The sequence below is a fragment of the Schistocerca cancellata genome, chromosome 5 (genome assembly GCF_023864275.1).
Source record: "Schistocerca cancellata isolate TAMUIC-IGC-003103 chromosome 5, iqSchCanc2.1, whole genome shotgun sequence".
Taxonomy (NCBI): domain Eukaryota; kingdom Metazoa; phylum Arthropoda; class Insecta; order Orthoptera; family Acrididae; genus Schistocerca; species Schistocerca cancellata.
In genome coordinates, this window is record NC_064630.1 from 298,188,734 (window position 1) to 298,213,649 (window position 24,916).

The 24,916-nt window shown below is 39.9% G+C and overlaps 1 protein-coding gene across 1 annotated transcript in view; it reads right to left on the reverse strand.

Annotated features, from left to right (window-relative positions):
- The window catches only part of LOC126188103 (integrin alpha-4-like), a 506,794-nt gene that overhangs the window by 7,418 nt on the left and 474,460 nt on the right, over positions 1–24,916 (reverse strand). Inside the window, exon 23 of the mRNA XM_049929569.1 lies at positions 24,650–24,706. Within this exon, the coding sequence (XP_049785526.1) occupies positions 24,650–24,706 (57 nt within the window). The remainder of the gene's footprint in view (positions 1–24,649; positions 24,707–24,916) is intronic.

Sequence of the window (24,916 nt, forward strand, 5' to 3'; positions counted from 1 at the left end):
GATTGGACTTGTGCACAGACTACATCTCTGAGTTCACCCCAGTGACATCAAATCACACAAATGTGCAGACCAAATCCTTTCATGTCTTCTGGCTGGTTAATCTACTGCTGAAATTATGCGTGATACAGATGGAAGCTGTTGAGCTGTTTGCCTGCAAAATGTGTTCAACACTTTAGAGACACTCACAATTTCTCTGCTACACTCATTTCAGGCATGCTACTTAATTTCTGTGTAGTGTTCCAGCGCCCTTTCAACAATAATTGTTTTGTAAATTTGCTGAATTGTCATTCTTGTTGGACACTGTCTGTCAGGATATATTTGTGTGCACAGCTCAGCTATTCTCTTTATGTTCCTTCTACAATCTCTGCAAAGAAGTACCATATCTTATTTTTATTGGTTTACGAAAGATATTTATTTTTTCAGACTAACAGTACATGTATGACAGAGAGGAAATGAAAACTACATGCCCTCTGTGCCCTTTTTATGTTCTTATTGCAGCAGTGAAATATCGTTTTTTCACCTTATTTGAAATGTGTTGAAATGTGTCCCTTTATAGTAGTTCACATTGATAGCATTGTTTATCACAGGTTGACATTATTTTAAGGAGATGGATCCTGTGGGCTGTGTTACATTTACTGTCACTGGCAAATGCTATGAGAATCTTTTTCACACCAACATCGTTCCAACACTTCAACAGCAGGGTTGTGTGGGTAGGATAAATTTTATGCAAGATGGCACTCCTCTTCCCATTGCACAGCCAGTGAAGCAGCTACTGCAGAGGCATTTCGGAAATGTTAGAATTATCAGCCATCACTTCCTTACAGCCAGGCTACCCAGATCATTTGATGTTAATCTGTGTCACTTCTGGTTGTTTGATTATCTGAAAGATGCTGTGTTCAGTGTTCCAATTGAAGGCACACATTGCGCAATGCATTCTGAATGTGACGACTGAAATACTATGATCTGTTGTGGAACACGCTATTTCTCAAGTTCAACTTTTGCCAGCGGTTATGAGACTGTATTTGGAACAGGTATACACACCATATGTTGACAACTGGAATTCCAGCCCAGGCCAGTTTCTCTGGCTTCACAACTCCAGACCAACCACATGTGCCAGTGTTCTTAGGAATAGATAAAACATGCCAAAACTACAGAAGAAGTTGAAAATTGACTCAAGGAAAACTGAATTTATGTCAAGTGAGAAGATGATTGCTATCAAGTGTTGCAATAAAAGAAAGTGTGAATGTTGAGCACATGTAGAACAATACAATTTGTTGCGGAAAAGGGTGGACAGCATATTAAACATGCCTTGCACCAGACTCAAAGCATTTAAAAACCAACTTCATTGTTTCTTTTTATGCAACTTCTTGCCTCAGGACAATTAAAAACTGGTTTCAGTGTTGCTTTTATGTGATTTTTTGCCTCAGGGAAATTAAAAACCAATTTTTCACACATGATGTGGTACGACCTTGTTGAAATGGATGGTTCACTTAGCTAACAGTGCCACAACTGTTGAATGCCAAACTTGTGTGGTCACGCACATTACACAGTACAATTGGTTTAATTTGCAAATCACACCATAGTTGTTGTACTGCGATTCATTTGTCGTTTGTAGTTGAAGCCATTTATGTTATGGTGATTTAGAGGGAAAATTTTTGTTAAATTCCTTTTTGTTTCAATAAAGTTTCCCCCTTCTTTGAAAATATTCTGTTCAAGTTTGACACCATTGCAAGTAGCAGCTCTTTCTTTACCTGATAATTAATCTCTGGATACGTGCCTGTATATCACTAGAAAAATTGTTGAAATTCTCATAAAATTTCTTCTTCCATATCAAAGAAATCCAACATTCAAATTTGAAATGCTTTAGAACTTCAATACATCATCAATTTTTTACAGATATAGGATAATTTATGAGTTTGTTGTTTAATCCCTTATTTCAGACGTCTGTGATGCAAACAGATCATGAAATGTACTACCTCCAAAATTCACGTTTTCCAGTGGGGCAGACCTTCTCAGGTATTATTTTCAAGCTAAACTCTTTTCTAAATTATTGTAGGGTTAATAGCTATAAGGAAAGTAGTGGGGTTTAATACACATGGAAGACACACAACCAGTCTCTCTGGGTCTCTCAGCTATAGCAGCCACTCATTCAGCATTCAGCCTCAGAACTTTGAAATTTCTCATTTTCATACACTTCAATTTGAATGGCATTCTGTCCAATGTAGCCCTTCAGGGAATGGTACAATTTTCTGTGTTGTGCATCAGTCACTGTACTTTCAGTCCACATGCTGCTGTAGTAGTAATAATACTATACTAGTGGCACAGTCTGCAGTTGATAGCAATGTAACTGCTTCTATGGTAAGGTAGGCTTCTTTGTGTCATACAGATATATAAGAGTTAAACAGTCTTACACTGATTAATTTATATTGCATATTTATTACATTGGAAAATCTAGTATTATTATAAAATTCAGTATCAGATAAACCATAAACACATTAATATGTTACTTGTGATGGAACTGAAGTTTCCAGTGGTTTAAAAGTTAGATAACATTTAAAAAAATGCATTTACATAAACTTTTGGTGAAGCATCCTAAAATGTATCACAGAAATTAAAACTAAAATGAAAACATCTCTCAGAAGACTCTGACTCTGAAGTTCCAATTTCATACAATGAAAAACTTATCACTTTAAGCAAGCCAATGATACATGAGATTAATGCTTTGGTAACACATTAGACATGACAACTCTGCTTTTATTCAGTACAAAAGTGAGTCCAAAAGTAATTCTGATCAAAGCACGGTACAATGGCCATTTGCAAAGTGATGTGTTTAATAGTGACACTATAACAGTACTGGTAACGCTTTGTCTAACAAGAAACACCTGCTGAGAAGTTTTTGTTTTGGTGAACTATACCTAAACATTATGGAAACTGAAAGCATCTTTAAAAAGGATAAAGAAAAGAAACCTAACTACTCTTATGTGTGGAACTCCCTACATTTAAGATCAATATGTCGAGCCTGTGGCCCAATTGTCATGTATGGTCAGTGTGTCATTTGTCACCCCTTATTCCTTCTGGTTAATATCACACTTTTTAAACAAAATTGAAATCCAGAACTGCATTCAACCAAAAAGCATGCAAAATGAAGAAACACACATCATTTCTGGAGTCTACTACAACATCCTAGTACTGCATAGCTCTTTGAAGTGTCTTTTGAGTTGAATGGGTAAGCTGCTACCAATAAATCTTCAGGTCCATAATGCTGCTGATGCTACCATTGATGAGAAAAGAACAATAGTATTCAGTCATTTCATCAATAACTTTTCTTTTCAGTTGCTCTTTGGGATGAATCAAGTACAACTGAAAATTTCCAAAATTTTCAGAACTGAAATGGGGGAGTAATTTTGTAAGAAGGGATGAAACTTTCTGGTATCACTTGGAAATGAACAACAAAAATGTGAAATACTGTTGTCCCAGAATGAAATAATTTATATTTGTGGTAACATTGGAGGCTTCATACTGGTTGCTGGTATTACTACTGGCTGAAGAAACAACCAAATTCGTAAGTATGGAGCAATCATTTCTGGAAGTATGAGTACCTGAACACATTAGTTCAGAAACACATCCATCCAGCCCACTTCTGGTTCCTTATATCCAGCCAATGCCAGGTGAGGACATGTATGGTACATATCCACTTCCATAGAGAAACAACCTATTACTATGGTGGGGTTGCCAGTCCTGAAGGCATTTTAAAGCTTGCTGCTAGCTCCATGCCCTCCCCCCCCCCTCCCCCCCCCAATCCCCACCTCCCCGTTCTCCTCCCCTGGAGAGGAATCTATGCACTCCTTCTGTCTGCACCTAGTGTACATCTCATGGTTAAATGTAACAACATTTTTCAGAGCATTTGTGACTTGTGTAACTGAAGTGAGATGTGGGAACCAGCACAGAATTCATCTCAGAGGATGTTGAAAGCTGTCTAAAAACCACACCAGACTGGCCTGGACACTGGCCCCCATTATGCATCAGTGAAGCTTATTCAATCTGGAGCCACACTTGGCTGTCTGTGCAGGTTAATTCAAAAACATGTATGAGCAAAACAATGTGGGGTGTTTTGCCAATCTGAAATGTTATCTATCAAAATTATTAAATCTTTTCAAGTTTTTAACTGAATATGGTAACTTTAGTTGGGCAAGTGTATGATGGTTGCTCTATGATGGCAGGAAAAGGAGAAGGTGTGCAAGCAGAAACTAAACATAACTATCGAAAAGTAAAGTTTTTGCATTATTCCTTACATCACCTCAATCTAATTGTGCATGACCTACATGAGTTATCACCAAGAAATATTTTAAATGTAGTAGATAAGTGATAATCACAATTACATCTCTTTGGGGATGTTCAATCAGAAGTGATTTATTACCAAATATTTTAAACTTTTGTGAAAGTCAATGGCTATAAAAGACATAAAAGAAATCAAATTTTTTTACATAACTTTATATAAAATTATGAGCCAGTTAGAGAATTTCCCTCAGGATGGCAATAGCTTACCAAACCAGATGGCAGACCCATTTTAATATGTTTGCACTTACTACAAAGCTAATATTTTTCTGTAGAGGTAAGTAAATACTCTTCAGCACTAGAACCAGTGTGTCAGGCTTTGCAGGCTCTGTTGGTTTGTCATTTATTTATTTATTTATTTATTTATTTATTTATTTATTTATTTATCAGTGACTGTTTTGTCTCTAACCCATTCACATCTTCTAATTCCATCACTTTTGCTTTTGATGTAAAGATATTTACATTACATTCATGCCTACATTCAGAAGCAAGTACAGCCTACTTTATTGACTAATTTCTGTTGCAGCTTAAATTAACCAGTGTACTGTGGAGAGCAATTTTTTTAGTGGTCTTGTGTACTCAAAATATGGCAGATGTTAGAGGGCACAATTGTGTAAGTCCTTGGAGTATTTCAGCTGTCATCGATCAGTTAAAAACTTTAAATTAATTTCCATCATACATACTTTGTATTACTTTTACCTGTCCAGTAATACTTGAAGTAATTTGGTTGCTTTACCACAAGACTTGTAATGTAAGTAAACAAAGGAAAATCCAGGATGGAATGTAACAATATTAGAGAAGGGAAGTTGCTACTCACTATACGGCAGAGATGCTGAGTCATGACAGGCACAACAAAAAGATTCACACAATTATAGCTTTGGGCCATTAAGGCCTTTGTCAGCAACACACACACACACACACTCACACACACACACACACACACACACACACACACGCAAATGCAACTGGCACACACTGCAGTCTCAGACAACTGAAACCACACTGTGAGCAGCAGCACCAGTGCATGATGGGAGTGGCAACTGGGTAGTGGTAAGGAGGAGGCAGGGGCAGAGAGGGGGAGGGATAGTATTGTGGGGGTAGCAGACAGTGAAGTGCTGCAGTTTAAACTGAGGGCATGAGAGAAGGTGTTGGGGGGGGGGGGGGGGTTAGGTAGTAGAAAGGAGAGAAATAAAAAGATATTAAAAGACTGGGTGTGGTGGTGAAATGACGGCTGTGTAGTGCTGGAATGGGAACAGGGAGGGAGCTGGATGGGTGAGGACAGTGACCAACAAAGGTTAAGGCCAGGAGGGTTATGGGAACATAGGATGTTTTGCAGGGAAAGTTCCCACCTGTTCAACTCAGAAAAGCTGGTGTTGGTGGGAGGGATCCATATGGCACAGGCTGTGAAGCAGTCATTGAGATGAGGGATATCATGTTTGGTAGCATGTTCAGCAACAGGGTGGTCCACTTGTTTTTTGTCCACAGTTTGTCAGTACAGTACATACAATCTTAGCTCGTAAATCACATGACTGGTTTCACCAGTAGCCCTGCCTTTGATGAGATAGGCGATGTTAGTGACCAGACTGGAGTAGGTGATGGTAGGAGAATGTATGGGACAGGTCTTGCATCTGGGTCTATTACAGGGTTATGAGCCATGAGGTAAGAGATTGGGAGCAGGCGTTGTGTAAGGACGGACAAGTATACTGTGTAGGTTTCGTGGATGGCAGAATACCACTTTAGGAGGGGTGGGAAGGATAGGGGGCAGGACACTTCTCATTTCAGGACACGATGAAAGCTAATCAAAATCCTGGTGGAGAATGGAATTCAGTTGCTGCAGTCCTGGATGGTACTGAGTTATGAGGGAAACGCTCCTCTGTGGCCAGACTGTGGGACTTTGGGAGGTGGTGGGAGACTAGAAAGATAAGGCATGGGAGATTTGTTTTTGTACAAGGAATAGGGTCACTGTGGCGAGGTTTGTAGGTAGAAATATCTGACAGCTGACACAGTCCTTCCACCAGGTAACCCTTGTGTTTAAAAACAACGGAGGTGGAACCTTTTTGTGCATTTAGGATTATAAGTTTGGGATCAGTTTTCAGATGATGGACTACAGTTCCTTCTTCAGATGTGAGGGTAGTTTGCATGTTGAGGGATTTGTGGAATGATGGTGAGGCAAGGTTCGAGGTTAAGAAATTCTGAAAAGTTAAAAGGCAGTGGTTTGGAGGCAGTGGGGGTGGATCACAGTTCAATAGAGGAGTGAACTGAGTTAGGCAAGGTTCAGTATTGGTCTTTGGTTGAGCCTTATTGGTCAGGTTGGTGGAGAAAAAGTGTTTCCACTGTAGGGACTGGGAGAAAGAGAGGAGGTCTCTAACAAGTCCTGAATGATTGAATTTGGGAGAGGGGCAAAAGGCAAGACCTTTGAAAATGATTGATATTTCTGTGGGACTAAGGCTTCTGGAGGAAAGGTTCATGACTGTGTTGCGGGTCTGTTTAGGTTCTGGGTTCTGTATGGTGGTGGGAGGGAGTTTTGGAGTGTGGGGAAGAGTAATAGGTCTGCAACGCAGGGTTTGTCAGCTATGAGGGGGCATGGTGGACGTTTGGAGGTTGTCATAGAGGTGGTGGACAGTGGTATTCTGAGGTGAAGCTAAGCTAAGCTGCTACCATTGTGCTGCATTCTACGTAGGCATGACAAGCAACAAGCTGTTTGTCCAGATGAACGGCCACCAACAAACTGTGGCCAAAAAACAAGTGGACCACCCTGTTGCTGAACACGCTGACAAACATGACATCCCTCAGCTCAATGCCTGCTTCACAGCCTGTGCCATATGGATCCTTCCTGCCAACACCAGCTTTTCTGAATTGTGCAGGTGGGAAACTTCCCTGCAGTACATCCTATGTTCTCGTAAGGCTCCTGGCCTCAACCTTTGTTAGTTACTGTCCTCACCCATCCCGCCTCCTTCCTGTTCCCATTCCAGCACTACGCAGCCGTCATTTCACCATCACACTCAGTCTTTTAATTTCTTTTAATTTCTCTTCTTTTTGCTACTCCCCCCCCCCCTTCCCCACCCCACCTCCTCTCCTGCCCTCCATCTAAACTACAGCACTTCACTGTCCTCCATCCCACAATACTATCCCTTCCCCTCCCCATCCCAGCCTCCTCCTTACCTGCACCCAGTTGCCACTCCCACCATGCACTGGTGCTGTTGCTCATAGTGTGATTTCAATTGTCTGACACTGCAGATGTGTGTGCAAGTTGCATTTGTATGAGTGTATATGTGTATGTGTGTCTATTGCTAACTAAGGCCTTAATGGTCAAAAACTATAATTGTGTGAATCTTTTTGTTGTGCCTATCATGTCTCAGCATCTCTGCTATATAGTGAGTAGCAACTTTCCTTCTCTAATATTATTGTAATGTAAGTAAATATTCATTGATTTTCTATTGAGTTTGTTTTGTTGAAAACACAATCTATGTATGATCTCCTGTTTCAAGTGTAATTTATAACTGCTTCTGTTAATATGGTAACTCTTCCCTGTATTATCTTAGCGTATATTTTATATGTTATGCATTGCAACATTATACTCCTCTTACTTGCACTTTAAATTTCAATTCTATTCTTATATATATTATATGCCATTTCTCTGCCACATGTCCATATTTCCAACAATAGTTTATATGATTTAAAAAGCTATCTTTCACTTTTATGCATAATAAACAGTTTGAATGTAATACACAATTCACAGTGGCTTTCTACATCTTGGTGTTGGTAAAGCTGCTTGAAATACTCCATTGTTATTGAATCTACAGTACCTGTTAATAACAGTGGCAACAAATTCGTGTCTGGTTTGAAAAACACACAAGTGGGTGCTCTACACTACTATTTTTGTGTTACAATGATGATCTACTCCACCATGTTCAGTCAGATACGATACTTTATGCAAAATACTCAAGAGTGAGAGTTTTCTGTAAAACTGATAAAGACTTAATCTGCTGTATTGAGCAAACACTTGTAGAAGTAGAGGCGCAGCTCAAAAATAATAATTTGAAATTAAATTTAGCAAAAACAGAAATTGCACATTTCATCACAAAACAATCATCACAATGTATAAGCGAAATAATCCATAGAGATAAAAAGTTGTACACTGCAAACTGTATAAAATTTCTGGGTGGATTAGTAAATAAAAATATGCAGTGGATGTGCCTTGTAGTCAGCATACTGAGTTGACTGTACGGTCTTGTGTGTCATGTACATCTTACATAGTATCACTGATATGAGATCCTTAATTTCATAAAGAGAAACCTACAACTTTTTGATGCAACTACTTCTTCCATCAATATGAGACTAGACAAAAGGAAAGTTACACCTTTCTTCCCACAGAATTGAAGGATCTGGAAAGGTTGTGATTTGCTTCATAAGGAAAATTCTGATGGAGCAACATCTATTTTGACAGATATTACAGCTCTATAAATCTAATGCATACCTATTGAAGCTAGGAGTTCAGGGTTAGGAAAAACCCAGAGTAGTATAACAGCAAACTGTAAATGTCAATGTGAAAAGGTGCTGAAGAAAGAAGTAAGTGGGTATTCTGACTGTTGTCATAGTGGATGTTTCCTCCACTTTGTATAAGGACAACAACATCGTCTGTTTCCTATCTACTTTTGTCAATGAGCTACCGAAATCTAAAGTGAAAAGGTTTAATGGAAAGAAGAGAGAATGGAGACTGGTATCAAAAGGTTTGACATAAAGAAGAGTGAACACAGAATGGTACCATGTCCTGTTGTTGTTTCTATTTACAGTTCACATAGAGGAAATGTAGATTTATTAGACAGCAACATTAGAATAAGTCACATACAGATTAGACCCAAAAAATGGCATTTATATTCATTTCTCCATCTGACTGATATAACTGTAATAAGTTCATGGATTCTCTACAAAAGTCTATACACTGATAAAAGAACAGCAGACATGCCAACACAAAAGATGAAGTTTAGAATTGAATTGGCTCAAATACCTTGCCAGACTGGTCTTGAGCAAAAAAAAAAGAGGTATACCAGCTAGCAGAGATCCCATATAGATCAGTAGTTTTAAATATAAGGGATCATCATTATCTCCAGAGGATATAAGATTAGATCCCTTCAATCAGAGGTCAGTGTGGAATGAGGAGAGAACAAGACACAAACACCCTAAGCGCAAAAGCTATATCTTTGTCATATATGAGAAGTGAAAAGCAAACTTATATTTAAAAAAGAAAAAAATGCCTTTCTTGCATTCCGTAGTATCTGAAGACATGTGCCATTCATCTATTTTCAAAGGTACCAATAATTGTATCATGACTGTTGTTCATTTGGTGTTTGAAACTATGTTTTATATGTAAAAATTGTTAATTAATGATGTAAATTTCATACAGTTGTGCATAACTGCAAAGTGTCACATATGAGTGAATATGATAAGTTTCGTACAGCTTTGCATAAATGCACAGTGTCAAAAAAAATTTTCCAGTATGTTTAAGAATGTACCATTTTTTCCAGCATTTTTCCTGACTTCCTTCAACAGTTTCAAATATAAAATAAAAAATTATTTAGTGTCCTGAAAACAGTGCAGAATAAATGTTTAATGAGCCCTTGAATAGCAGAGTGGAATGGGTGGTACAGACCTTTAGAGGTTCTTTGCTATCAAGCGACAAGCAGAGAAAAAGTACAGAAACACTTTTTAATTTTTTTTTAAATATGTGTACTTTTAATCCCTTCACAGTGTATCACAAGATCAATTGGGGGGGGGGGGGGGGGGGGAATAAAAAATAAAAATAAGAAAAAACTGCTACACCAACTTTAGGACCAACATTGCACAGCAGCTGCTAGAGAGTCGACAGCTTTCTTAGTGCTCTGTTTATGGGAAACCATCATCAAGTATCATTCCTATGAGAAGTCAAAAATATGGGCTCATTTCATGGTGCATATACCTCCAACTGATACGAAAAATGCCCCAAAAATCTGTGTTACACACTACTCAAGGGAGAAAAAAGTGGAAGAGTATCACAGTGTAGAAATTGTGGCATTGTTCTACTGTTTTGAGCTCTACTTTTCCCAACTATCATACTAGCACTTCTTCTTCTTTTTCTTCTTCTGTATTCTTGTTTCCTTGTTTTGTCCCATTCAACTGTAGAGTTGGCACTGATTTGTGTGTACATGCAGGGCCATATTTAGGATGTGTGACACTCCTGTGTAGTAATTTATTTTATGACTCCCCCCCCCCCCTTTTACTAAACTTCAGCACTGCTATTCGTTTAATGACTACCAACAATAAAGCTGTGTAATCATTAACTTCAGTTCTAAACTTGACTAACATATTTAAATAGCGTATGATACAAAGTACATGTGCAAGTTAAATATTCAAAAATAATAAAGTAACTACTGCAGTTCACCAGCCCTTTTACTGAAAAATCTCAACATAAAAATCAAATTTTGACATAATATATCATAAAAATACAAATAAAATCATTACAGTTTAATACCCTATGCCAAAATTACTTCACTAAAATATGAAATTTAGTCAGTCCCAAATACAATACCATTTAACTGATCTTACCCAGAATATAGCAAACTTAGAGAAATTAATTCCTTCTCACTTTTGTAATTTGCAAATTCATTTATCACATCCTGAAAACCAAACTGACAGTCATGCATGATTCTGTGGCTAGTACTGCAAGATAGATCAGTCGTTCTTGATTTTCTGTTGTCTGTAGGTAGTTCTTAATCTGTTTTAAAGTAAAAGCTGCACAATTTGTTGCTGGTGTACATCTGTAAATCTTTAGTGCTGTGTACAAATTTAGACAGACATCACCATTCCTTTTGTTTTAAACAGCAGATAAATGGAAGAGATGACAACTTCTCACCATGTTCTTTCTTCATAGACAACAAATAGCTTTTAAAATGTACACATTCTTTACCAACATTGTTTTCTCTGTCAGAATTATAGATGGCTTTAAGTTTCTCTGCAGCTTGAGATATTTGAATAACTTCTAGATCAGTGACATTTGAGAGAAAACCTTACTTTATACTCTCTGTAGACATAACTCTCTTCTGTTATGCATCTTGAAGAGGTTTTATAACATTAGAATATGGGGTGTGACATGCACCATCTCCAAGATGGTGCACCCCAGGTAATGGACTGCGATAGCAAGACGGCAGAAAGTCTACACAAATGGCAGCCGAACTAGATCATTGATCTCTCACAGCCACACACAGTGACAAAACAAGAAAAAGGAGAATGCTGTCATCGAGAAAGGCTCTTCTGAGAGCCAACAAACTAAAGATATTGGACCCATCGTCCATGATCTGCAAATTAATGTAGAAGGCCTAACAAGGGATAAATGTGACTACATAAGCAAGTTGGCTAACAATCATAAAGTCGACATCATAGCACTCCAAGAAACTCATCAAGTGCAGGAGCGTATAACAGCATGCACCATTCCAGGCTACTGGATGGTCGCAGCACTGCCATCGCACATTCATGGATCCACTCTGTATCTTGGTTACAACATTGCTGGGTACAAAAAAGTGATAAGCCCAGAAATTAATGACATAGAAATAATTTCTATTGAACTTAATGGAATGACCATAGCAGTCGTTTATAAGCCCCCACAAAGTAAAAGGCCAACACCAGCTTTAGCAGTTCAACTTCAACCCCAAATACCCTGGCATAACACTAGACTGCTCCCTGACTTACAAAAACATCTAGAAAACATAAGCCAAAAGCTAAAGAGTCACAACAACATCCTAAGAAAATTGGCTGGCTCAACTTGGGGAGCACAAGCATCCACCTTACGTACTGCCGCAATATTGCCGAATATTGCTCTGCTGTCTGGCATTCTAGCACTCATACTAAGAAAATCGACATCCAGTTGAACGAGTGTATGAGGATAATAACAGGTACTATTAAATCCACCCCAGTTCCTTGGCTGCATACTCTAGGCAATATCCCACCTCCACATTTGAGAAGGTAAGAAGCAGCAGCAAGAGAGTGGTCAAAAATTCATGACTCAGATTACCCACAGAATCTACCAATCCATGACGTTTTGAACGAAATACCATCAACCCGCTTGAAGTCACGGAAGCCTATATGGGTTAATACACAAAAACATCAAGGAGCAATGGTGGCACTTTTGGAATGATTCTGGAATTAATAAACAAGGTATCCAAGATCCTATGCTGGAATTACTGGGCTTTGACCTGAAGAGATGTACCTGGACTAAATTAAACCATATCAGAATGGGCCATGTAAGATGCAATGCATATAAGTACAAGTGGGGCCTACGCGACTCACAAGCCTGTGACTGTGGAGCACAAGAACAGAACGTCTGCCATATTATTGAGGAATGCCCCTTAAGAAGAACGTTGGACCTGTCTCTGAGGTTATATATGTGAAACCTTCTGCTTTGAATTGGCTGTGCAATCTAGATATTGAGCTTAAAATATATGAATGAGTTTCTAGTCAGGCTTGCCAAGCTTTTAACGTGTAGTTATTTTGTATTGAGTGTTTGTACTTTATCCTTTTGTGCTATTGCTTGTTTTTTACACATGTACTATTTACACGTTGTTTTGTTTTATACATTTCGTTTACATATTGTCGCTGTATTGCCATAGGCAAAATAAAATAAATAAGAGAATTAAATAAATCTTAGAATATGATATTTTCATTTTTCTCCCGATCTCAATGCTGTCTGGTTCTGTTTCTTCTTACGGACATTTGTGGTATTCTTCTGAGTCAGTTGATGAAACAAAGAATTTCTTGCTTTTAATTTGATGTTTCCTTTTTGATTCTCAACAGCTGGAGGAGGTTGAAATGATTCCAAATACCTGATCTCCACAAGTTTCTTTTCAGCTTAACCCTTGTGAATTGGAAAAGATGTCTGAAGTGTCTACATCCTCAGCTTACAGTTTTTTCATTGTTTTGTAAGATTGTTGCAGAATACAACCTTAAACTGATGTCAAATGTACAAAATGCACATAACAACAATCCTTGGCTAGGAGAATGTACAAGATATTCATGGTTGATAATTTTCCCAGTCACCAAAATCCTCTAAAACAGTTTTTTGCTGCAAAAGTACTGACATACATTGGCACATTGCCATAAGGACATAGAAAATTCAACATTTTTATTCCAATTAGTACCAATTTACAACCAAAATATGTGTCCAATCATGGTATTTTCTGTAGAAGTTTATTATCCCTTTGTCTTTTTCCTTCAGCTATCTTTCAAAATGTAGTGCTACTTAATATAGAGTGTCCATCCATTCCACTATCATCAACCGAATAAAAAAATCTGCAATATACAGTGTTGGAAACTGAACATGTAGTTCACTTCCCAATTATCTGGCCTAATGTGCCAGAAGGTCAAGCTGGACACACACAAAAAAAAGGGAAAAAAAGAAACTGATGAGCTAAAGTTTTATAATTTTATAATTTTCCATTTGGTCCCCAGCAGTACCATTAAAAACACCATTTTTTATATCAAATCCAAATTTTATTAACGTTTCCTGGATTCCATAGTCACTACAAGATTTTTTATTTCATTTATCACCTACTTTGAAATTTTTATTTAAATACAAGGAACCACATGAAACAATTTAACAGTGCATGCACTTTGGTCATTAGATATGCAACTGAAGAAATGAACACAGGGTTGCCAAAAGAGTTGTTCTTGATATGTTTTCATTGTTATTTGTGAGCATTTCTCCGTATCACTTTTTAAAGAGTGGTTCTGGTAATTTATTCAGTGTTATATTTGTGACTCCAGATGTGTTAGAAGCACAAGATGTATGAAACATTTTCAAAGGCCACTCAGCATTATAGCCAGCAGCCAGCTTGTTAAAGTTTTGGAAAAGTGCAGAACATAAAACAAATTAATCCTCATTTTACTATGAAACGGTATTATTATGACATTCATTAAAAAGGATAGATAGTCTAGAGGCCAGATAGTCATGAGTCCGATAGTCAAGAGTTCACTGTACTTTGTTTATATCAAATACAACAGAACCAACTTCACTATGATCAGTAAGTATGAGACTTAGACTCATTTTCGGAAAAAAACAGAACACCTTGAACAAGTATCGATAGGACATTCATATTCACAGGACATGTACATTAGTATGTCCAGCAGAAATGATTAGCATTTGAACCACATCAGACTGTGGGTTCAAGGTCAACAATGATATAATGTTGCAACACCATCTACTTGTAAAATCTGCCTGTGGCTCTTGTTGTCACCGTAAACTGCCGCCGTTGGATAAGCAGCTGCAGCAGCAAGTCGTATACTCCTAGCTCACTCATTTGTTACATAGTTTAATTCTTAATTTCTTTGCGTGTTTTTGGTACTTGCATTGTTTAATTCATAAATTTCGGGCGTATTATAGTATTTGAGAGTTGTAGCATCGCGTTTTAGTACCTGAATAGTGTAAATTCGCGTAGTCGTCTGTCAACTGTTTTTGTTTTGAATGGCCAGTGTCGGTTGGTCACAGTCAGTGTGCTCCCTGCCGCCGTTGGATAAGCAGCTGCAGCAGCAAGTCGTATACTCCTAGCTCACTCATTTGTTACATAGTTTAATTCTTAATTTCTTTGCGTGTTTTTGGTACTTGCATTGTTTAATTCATAAATTTCGGGCGTATTATAGTATTTGAGAGTTGTAGCATCACGTTTTAGTACTCGAATAGTGTTAAATCGCGTAGTCTCCTTCCGCCGCCGAGCAGTGTGTCAGCAGTGCACAAGTGGCAGCATTACTGCATTTACTAGGCAATCTTGTATTTTAATAACCGCTTCAATTTTGTGTCGTTTTGTTTGCGCTCTCTGTAGATTAGTTCAGACGTTCTTTGCACAGTTTTTAGCATGGATAGGGACTGCAACTGCTGTGTTCGGATGCAGGCTGAGTTGGCATCCCTTCGCTCCCAGCTTCAGGCAGTGTTGGCTTCGGTCACACAGCTTGAGGCTGTTGCCAATGGGCATCACTGTGGGGGTCCGGATGGGGGTTTGTCGGGGACGGCCAGCTCGTCCCACGCATCCCCCGATCGGACTACGACTGTGGTTGCCCGGGATACTGCCCGCATTGAGGCTGATCCCTCACCTGTGGTAGAGTGGGAGGTCGTCTCAAGGTGTGGCAGGGGGCGAAAGACATTCCGGAGGGCTGAACGGAAGGCCTCTCCAGTTTGTCTGACGAACCGGTTTCAGGCTCTGTCTCAGGCTGATACTGATCTTCAGCCTGACATGGCTGCTTGTCCTGTTCCAGAGGTTGCCCCTCAGTCTGCAAGATCCGGGCAGTCGCAGAGGGTGGGCTTACTGGTAGTTGGGAGCTCCAACGTCAGGCGCGTAATGGGGCCCCTTAGGGATATGGCAGCAAGGGAGGGGAAGAAAACCAAAGTGCACTCCGTGTGCATACCGGGGGGAGTCATTCCAGATGTGGAAAGGGTCCTTCCGGATGCCATGAAGGGTACAGGGTGCACCCATCTGCAGGTGGTCGCTCATGTCGGCACCAATGATGTGTGTCGCTATGGATCGGAGGAAATCCTCTCTGGCTTCCGGCGGCTATCTGATTTGGTGAAGACTGCCAGTCTCGTTAGCGGGATGAAAGCAGAGCTCACCATCTGCAGCATCGTCGACAGGACTGACTGCGGACCTTTGGTACAGAGCCGAGTGGAGGGTCTGAATCAGAGGTTGAGACGGTTCTGCGACCATGTGGGCTGCAGATTCCTCGACTTGCGCCATAGGGTGGTGGGGTTTCGGGTTCCGCTGGATAGGTCAGGAGTCCACTACACGCAACAAGCGGCTACACGGGTAGCAGGGGTTGTGTGGCGTGGGCTGGGCGGTTTTTTAGGTTAGATGGCCTCGGGCAAGTGCAGAAAGGGCAACAGCCTCAACGGGTGAGGGGCAAAGTCAGGACATGCGGGGACCAAGCAGCAATCGGTATTGTAATTGTAAACTGTCGAAGCTGCGTTGGTAAAGTACCGGAACTTCAAGCGCTGATAGAAAGCACCGAAGCTGAAATCGTTATAGGTACAGAAAGCTGGCTGAAGCCAGAGATAAATTCTGCCGAAATTTTTACAAAGGCACAGACGGTGTTTAGAAAGGATAGATTGCATGCAACCGGTGGCGGAGTGTTCGTCGCTGTTAGTAGTAGTTTATCCTGTAGTGAAGTAGAAGTGGATAGTTCCTGTGAATTATTATGGGTGGAGGTTACACTCAACAACCGAGCAAGGTTAATAATTGGCTCCTTTTACCGACCCCCCGACTCAGCAGCATTAGTGGCAGAACAACTGAGAGAAAATTTGGAATACATTTCACATAAATTTTCTCAGCATGTTATGGTCTTAGGTGGAGATTTCAATTTACCAGATATAGACTGGGACACTCAGATGTTTAGGACGGGTGGTAGGGACAGAGCATCGAGTGACATTATACTGAGTGCACTATCCGAAAATTACCTCGAGCAATTAAACAGAGAACCGACTCGTGGAGATAACATCTTGGACCTACTGATAACAAACAGACCCGAACTTTTCGACTCTGTAAGTGCAGAACAGGGAATCAGTGATCATAAGGCCGTTGCAGCATCCCTGAATATGGAAGTTAATAGGAATATAAAAAAAGGGAGGAAGGTTTATCTGTTTAGCAAGAGTAATAGAAGGCAGATTTCAGACTACCTAACAGATCAAAACGAAAATTTCTGTTCCGACACTGACAATGTTGAGTGTTTATGGAAAAAGTTCAAGGCAACCGTTAAATGTGTTTTAGACAGGTACGTGCCGAGCAAAACTGTGAGGGACGGGAAAAACCCACCGTGGTACAACAACAAAGTTAGGAAACTACTGCGAAAGCAAAGAGAGCTTCACTCCAAGTTTAAACGCAGCCAAAACCTCTCAGACAAACAGAAGCTAAACGATGTCAAAGTTAGCGTAAGGAGGGCTATGCGTGAAGCGTTCAGTGAATTCGAAAGTAAAATACTAGGTACCGACTTGACAGAAAATCCTAGGAAGTTCTGGTCTTACGTTAAATCAGTAAGTGGCTCGAAACATCATGTCCAGACACTCTGGGATGATGATGGCATTGAAACAGAGGATGACAAGCGTAAAGCTGAAATACTAAACACCTTTTTCCAAAGCTGTTTCACAGAGGAAGACCGCACTGCAGTTCCTTCTCTAAATCCTCGCACCAACGAAAAAATGGCTGACATTGAAATAAGTGTACAAGGAATAGAAAAGCAACTGGAATCACTCAACAGAGGAAAGTCCACTGGACCTGACGGGATACCAATTCGATTCTACACAGAGTACGCGAAAGAACTTGCCCCCCTTCTAACAGCCGTGTACCGCAAGTCTCTAGAGGAACAGAAGGTTCCAAATGATTGGAAAAGAGCACAGGTAGTCCCAGTCTTCAAGAAGGGTCGTCGAGCAGATGCGCAAAACTATAGACATATCTCTCTGACGTCGATCTGTTGTAGAATTTTAGAACATGTCTTTTGCTCGAGTATCATGTCGTTTTTGGAAACTCAGAATCTACTATGTAGGAATCAACATGGATTCCGGAAACAGCGATCGTGTGAAACCCAACTCGCATTATTTGTTCATGAAACCCAGAAAATATTAGATACAGGCTCCCAGGTAGATGCCATTTTCCTTGACTTCCAGAAGGCGTTCGATACAGTTCCGCACTGTCGTCTGATAAACAAAGTAAGAGCCTACGGAATATCAGACCAGCTGTGTGGCTGGATTGAAGAGTTTTTAGCAAACAGAACACAGCATGTTGTTCTCAATGGAGAGACATCTACAGACGTTAAAGTAACCTCTGGCGTGCCACAGGGGAGTGTTATGGGACCATTGCTTTTCACAATATATATAAATGACCTAGTAGATAGTGTCGGAAGTTCCATGCGGCTTTTCGCGGATGATGCTGTAGTATACAGAGAAGTTGCAGCATTAGAAAATTGTAGCGAAATGCAGGAAGATCTGCAGCGGATAGGCACTTGGTGCAGGGAGTGGCAACTGACCCTTAACATAGACAAATGTAATGTATTGCGAATACATAGAAAGAAGGATCCTTTATTGTATGATTATATGATAGCGGAACAAACACTGGTAGCAGTTACTTCTGTAAAATATCTGGGAGTATGCGTGCGGAACGATTTGAAGTGGAATGATCATATAAAATTAATTGTTGGTAAGGCGGGTACCAGGTTGAGATTCATTGGGAGAGTCCTTAGAAAATGTAGTCCATCAACAAAGGAGGTGGCTTACAAAACACTCGTTCGACCTATACTTGAGTATTGCTCATCAGTGTGGGATCCGTACCAGATCGGGTTGACGGAGGAGATAGAGAAGATCCAAAAAAGAGCGGCGCGTTTCGTCACAGGGTTATTTGGTAACCGTGATAGCGTTACGGAGATGTTTAACAAACTCAAGTGGCAGACTCTGCAAGAGAGGCGCTCTGCATCGCGGTGTAGCTTGCTCGCCAGGTTTCGAGAGGGTGCGTTTCTGGATGAGGTATCGAATATATTGCTTCCCCCTACTTATACCTCCCGAGGAGATCACGAATGTAAAATTAGAGAGATTAGAGCGCGCACAGAGGCTTTCAGACAGTCGTTCTTCCCGCGAACCATACGCGACTGGAACAGGAAAGGGAGATAATGACAGTGGCACGTAAAGTGCCCTCCGCCACACACCGTTGGGTGGCTTGCGGAGTATAAATGTAGATGTAGATGTAGAAACTGAAGATAATGGATCAGTGTGACTTGAGCAGGCATGCAGCATGCCTCACAAATGTATGCACGAACCATATTGTCAAATCAGTGAATTTGAAAGAGTGTGCATTGTTAACAGTGGAACACATTATACACTATCAAGGTTGACAGTTCATCACTATTTATTATGGCATGGGTTATGTGTACGTCGTCCACTTCTCTGCCTACCTTGGTGAATGTGCAGAAACATGCTAGATGGCAATGGTGTATGGAATGACATCAAGAATGGGGACAGGAATAGTCATAGATAGTGTTTTTGGATGAATCCAGGTTCTGTTTGTTTGAAAATGGTGGCTGCATTTTGGTTCACCACAAGTAGCAAGAATGGCATCACTATGACTACATTTTCATGAGACATACAGTGCCAACTTAAGGTCATATTGTGTGATGCTATTGGGTACAACCACAAATCACATTTGGTGCATATCCAGGGCACTGTGACAAGTGTGACCTATGTGAATGGTATCCTGTGACCTGTAGCCACACCCTAGAAGCACAACATCCCAGAAGCCATGTTTCAGCAAGACAATGCACGGTCACATGTTACTGCAAGAACAGGTGCCTTCTTGTTGTGAAAAGATGTCAGCCTTTTACCCTGGCCTGTCAGATCACCAGACTTGTCACCAGTCGAAAATGTGTGGGACATGGTGAAATGATGGGTGCAGGGCTGTGAATCAGTGCCAGCCACCACAGATGAACTTCGGAACCAGGTGAGTGCAGCATGTCTGGCTATACCACAGGACACCATTTGCACCAAATAAGTGTCAGTGCCATCATGCGTCAAACAAGTTGTCACATCACATGGCAGACCCTGTGCTTGCTAGGTGACAGTACATATTCTGGACTGAGGTGACTGAAATGCTAATCATTTCTGCACAACATATTGAAGCATATATTCTGGGTGTTTGAACATACTATCTCTAGTTGTTCAAGATGTGCTGTTTTATCTGAAGATGAGTATGCATATCTTAATTTTCAGTTGAGACACATGTTAAACGTTATGTTAAGTATGAATGCAACATAATGATGAACAGATGAAGAATTAAACAACATGCTAGTTACAATATCTTGTAAGGAACCTGATTACATGGAGAGTAAGGCTGTGTGAAACAGAAAGCAGGCCACCCATGGTCTCAGAGTGCTCTGTTGCCTGCTGCAGTTGATTATGGTCAAACAGCATGGGCATGATGCAGTGGCACTCATTGTGAGTGAGTCAATTGCTTGTCCAGTCTGAAGAAGTGCTGGACGGAACTAACACCATGAATCCTCCTACAGAGCTGTCCATTAATTCATAAGAGTATGAGGGTGTGGACATTGCTTTAAAGAAACAAAGCAAGTCAAAATCTAAAATTAATGCTAAATGACAAGACAACATTGAATTTCACCGTCTTTGCAGGACACTGTAGTTTTGTGAAGATCATTTCTTCAGTTATTTTTGAATGTCTCACAAACAGTTGGAAACATTACATGAGCACCTTTAACCAAAAATCTAAAACTTGAAATGAACAAGATAAAGCCCAAAGGTTCAGAAGAAAGTCTTGTGAATTTGTTTGAGGTGAGTACATTATTTATCGTGTCAATTGATTCTTCTGTCACTGCTTGATAGAACATTATTTGCAGTAAACATTATTCATGTCAGAAATCATTACTTATTTTATTATTTACTATAACTATATATTTTCAGAAGTAGTAATAATCCTAAAACATAGCTCTACATAAATAAAATATAAACTGAAAAATATTATCAGCACCATGTGCAAACAAGAGTGAGCTACAGGCCAGTCTTCAGTCGCCTACACTGAAACAAACTTATGGCTTCTGACACATTTCTCTGGTGCTAAAAAGAACATTGGAAGTTTCATACTTCCAAATTTGCAAAGGTGACTTCATTACATAATATGCACTGAAGTGCCAGACAAACTGGTACACCTGCCCAATATTATGTAGGGCCCCCAAGAGCACGCAGAAGTGCCGCAACATGACGTGGCATGGACTCGACTAATGTCTGAAGAAGTGTTGGAGGGAACTGACACCATGAATCCCGCAGAGCTGTCCATAAATCTTATGAGTACGAGAGGATGGAGATCTCTTCTGAATAGCACACTGCAAGGCATCCCTGATATGCTTAGTAATGTTCATGTCTGGGGAGTTTGGTGGTCAGCAGAAGTGTTAAAACACAGAAGAACGTTCCTGGAACCACTATGTTGCAATTCTGGACATTTGGGTTATCACATCACCCTGCTGGGATTGCCCAAGTCCATTGGAAGGCACAATGGACATGAATGGATGCAGGTGATCACATAGGATGATTATATATGTGTCACCTGTCTTAACCATATCTAGAGGTATCAGGGGGCCTATATCAATCCAACTTCAGACACCCCACACCATTGCAGAGCCTCCACCAGCTTGAACAGTCCCCTGCTGACATGCAGCATCCACGGATTCATGAGGCTGTCTCTGTGCATGTACGTGTCCATCTTCTGGACACAATTTGAAACGAAAGTCATCTGACCAGGCAACATGTTTCCAGTCATCAACAGTCCAATGTCAGTGTTGATGGGACCAAGTGAGGCATAAAGATTTGTGTCACACAGTCATCAAGGGTATACGAGTGGACCTTCAGCTCCAAAAGCCCGTATTGATGATGTTTTGTTGACTGGTTTGCATGATTACATTTTCAGATGGCTGAGCACTGAAATCTGCAGCAATATGTGGAAGGATTGCGCTTCTGTTATGCTGAACATAATATCACTAGTTCAGTCTCTCCAAATTCTGTTTCAGCTGCAATTTCAAATGAGTCTGTGTTTGAGCTGGAAATATCTGGAAAGTGTGCATAATTCAAAAATAATTTGCTGTATCATCAAGCTCATCCTTCTCTCTCTCATTACTGTCTCTAGTGTTTTGATAATTCATGTCTGCAGTTACATTTTCATTTATTTCTTTTTTTTGGCTTTTTTCTGGATGAACTAACATCATGATTTCAATTAAACTTTGTCCTCTTGATCCCCATCCTCAGGAAGTGGTTCCTCTGACTCTTCAACATTTGATGATGCATGGCATGGTGACAGTGTGTCAGGAAGAAACTCCAAATGACCTACCCATGGCCAATTACGGTACTTCTTGGTTGGACCTGTGCCTCCATTGATTAATTTTAGATGGTATTGTAGATTCTTCCATTTTGCTGGAACAGCCTCACCTGTCTGTCACACCACATACAAATTATTTTACTTCATATAACTAATTTATTACTAATGAGCAGTGCATTTTGTTCCAGATGTTTGGCCTCCGGTGATGCACACTACACCGTTGCTTTTAAACTCCACAAGGGAATCGGCTTACATTTAGTCAAATATGTGTGTCAAGAACTGCACAATGTCTTACAGCCACAGTATATACCTCAGCCAGCAGAGGAAATCTGGAAGCAAATTGGGATAGATCTGATGGGATAGAGGCCATTTCCTAACTCCACTGAGGGGGAAGGGGGGGGGGGGGGGCATAGGTGGGAAGCATGTTAAAAGGAAGTGTGCTAAAAGTAATGGCTGAAAATATTTTTGTTACAAAACTTGTTTTCAATTAACCTGCTTGCAGTTATTGATCACTATTACAACTCTGTGGTTATCATTGTGGGCAGCTATGGCAGACACAGTGACAGCACAAGGTTTGAAAACTCTGCATTTTCCGATGAATTTGTGGGAGGAAATTGTTTGATGTACACTAGTGTCAATTTTGTTTCTTGTTGCTACCTTTTACAGTGTCATATATCATACAAAAATACATGCACATGCATCAACTCAGTCAGTCTTTCTATTTCTACCATCACCTTGTGCACACTTGCCCACCATGGACTTCAGAAACTGTCAGATGCACGCCACAGGCAAGTGTGGTCTAGTACAGGCCCCCGCCTCCTGTTTGACCAGCTTAGAATAGCCATGGCTTAGCATAGCATGCGACACAGGGACTGAGGTGGGTGCCCACACAGGTTGCATACTTTCTGTTTGACAATGCACTCATGTATGGATGACATTATACAGGCAGAATAGTAGTACAATACAAGTTTAATATCAGGTAGAAATATTTTTAATACTTTGTTAATAAATTATTAGATGCCTGAATGTTGATCCAAAGAACATTAAAATTGCGCTGAAAAAATTGTTTTTGGATGGCAACATCTTGCCGCCCCCAAAATTTTGCTGCCCTATGCACATGTTGCACCTGCCTAAATATGGTCCTTTGTATATGTGTTCAAGCAATGTTAGTGACATTGGTGCTCTGGATGCCTTTACTGATGTCACACCTTCCCCATGGAACAGAATTCATGTAACCCATCTGTCTGCATCTACAGTAAAGTACATATTCCAGTGTGAGGTCGTTTTTGAAATGTTTGTGCATTGTGTATCTTAGATGAGACGTGGGAACCAGGACAGTATTTACCTATCTGTTATGTGGAAAACCACCTAAAACCACATCCAGATTGGTCAGCATGCCAGCCTTTATCATTAGTCTTCCAGGTCAGTTTAATTCAGGGCTAGCGTGCCTTTCTGAATCCTGGATGTTGTGCATAAATGGGCTCAGTTATATATTTGGGTCAAGAGTCATACTAATAGATATGTAATAAATCATATTTCACAGCAACCACAATCTCATTGGGTAAACAAATTTCTGTGACAGTCTTGACAATTATTATTTACCTTACAATGAGGCTACATGTAATGTTACAAAGGAGGGAGAAAACAATATGAAACTTCATTAAATGTGACAGTGTTCAAAAATGGTTCAAATGGCTAAATGGCTCTGAACACTATGGGACTTAACTTCTGAGGTCATCCATCCCCTAGAACTTAGAACTACGTAAACCTAACTAACCTAAGGACATCACACACATCCATGCTCGAGGTAGGATTTGAACCTCCAACCATAGCGGTCGTGCGGTTCCAGAGTGTAGTGCCTAGAACCGCTCGGCCACTCCGGCCGGCTGTGACAGTGTAATCTCTAGGAACTGGTACCTTCTCAAACTTGATATCACAACACAACTCATCAGGCAAATGCAGGTTTAAGAATTCTAAAGGCTTTGTCATGGCTGCACTACAGTTTATTAAGCTGTGAATAATGAGATCATCTTGGTTTGATCCTATGCTGGAATGAGTAACTTTGGTGTGGTTTTTAGATCATCACATTATCCTAGGTAAATACTGGATATGGGTTACTTGTTACACAAGAAACACAAATGTCACTTTGAATATTTGTTTCTTAAGCTTTATAGATGTGAAGAATAATAATAAAAAACATGAAAATAATTCACTACATCTATTAAAATGAACAGGAATGAATTTTTGTAAGGTTTTATAAATAAATGTGCTCTAAAATATTATGCCTCTCCCTTGGTTTCATTTCTGTAGATGCTCATAATGGTGTTACACACTGTTTGTATTCTAATGAAAACTGATATCATAAAAATGTTTTAAAGATAATTAGATCTACTTTTTCAAAGCCTAAATATTTTACTATACATATAAGGAACGTTTTGTGAACTTACAGTTGCTGCCACTAACTGTTCAAGTGCTTCCTTCTTCTCTCTTCTAAAAAACCCTGCCTATAAAAATAGAAATATATTGGTTATTTGTGTTTCATAAAATTTAATACAAAAAAGTTTTTAGATGCGACCCAGTATGAATATTAACAGATTTCCTATATTAGATTTAGTTGCTCTGAAGTTAATTATCACTGAATATGCTATAATTAATAATTACTGTTAACATTTAATATTTATGTATTGTTGTTGTTGTTGTGGTCTTCAGTCCTG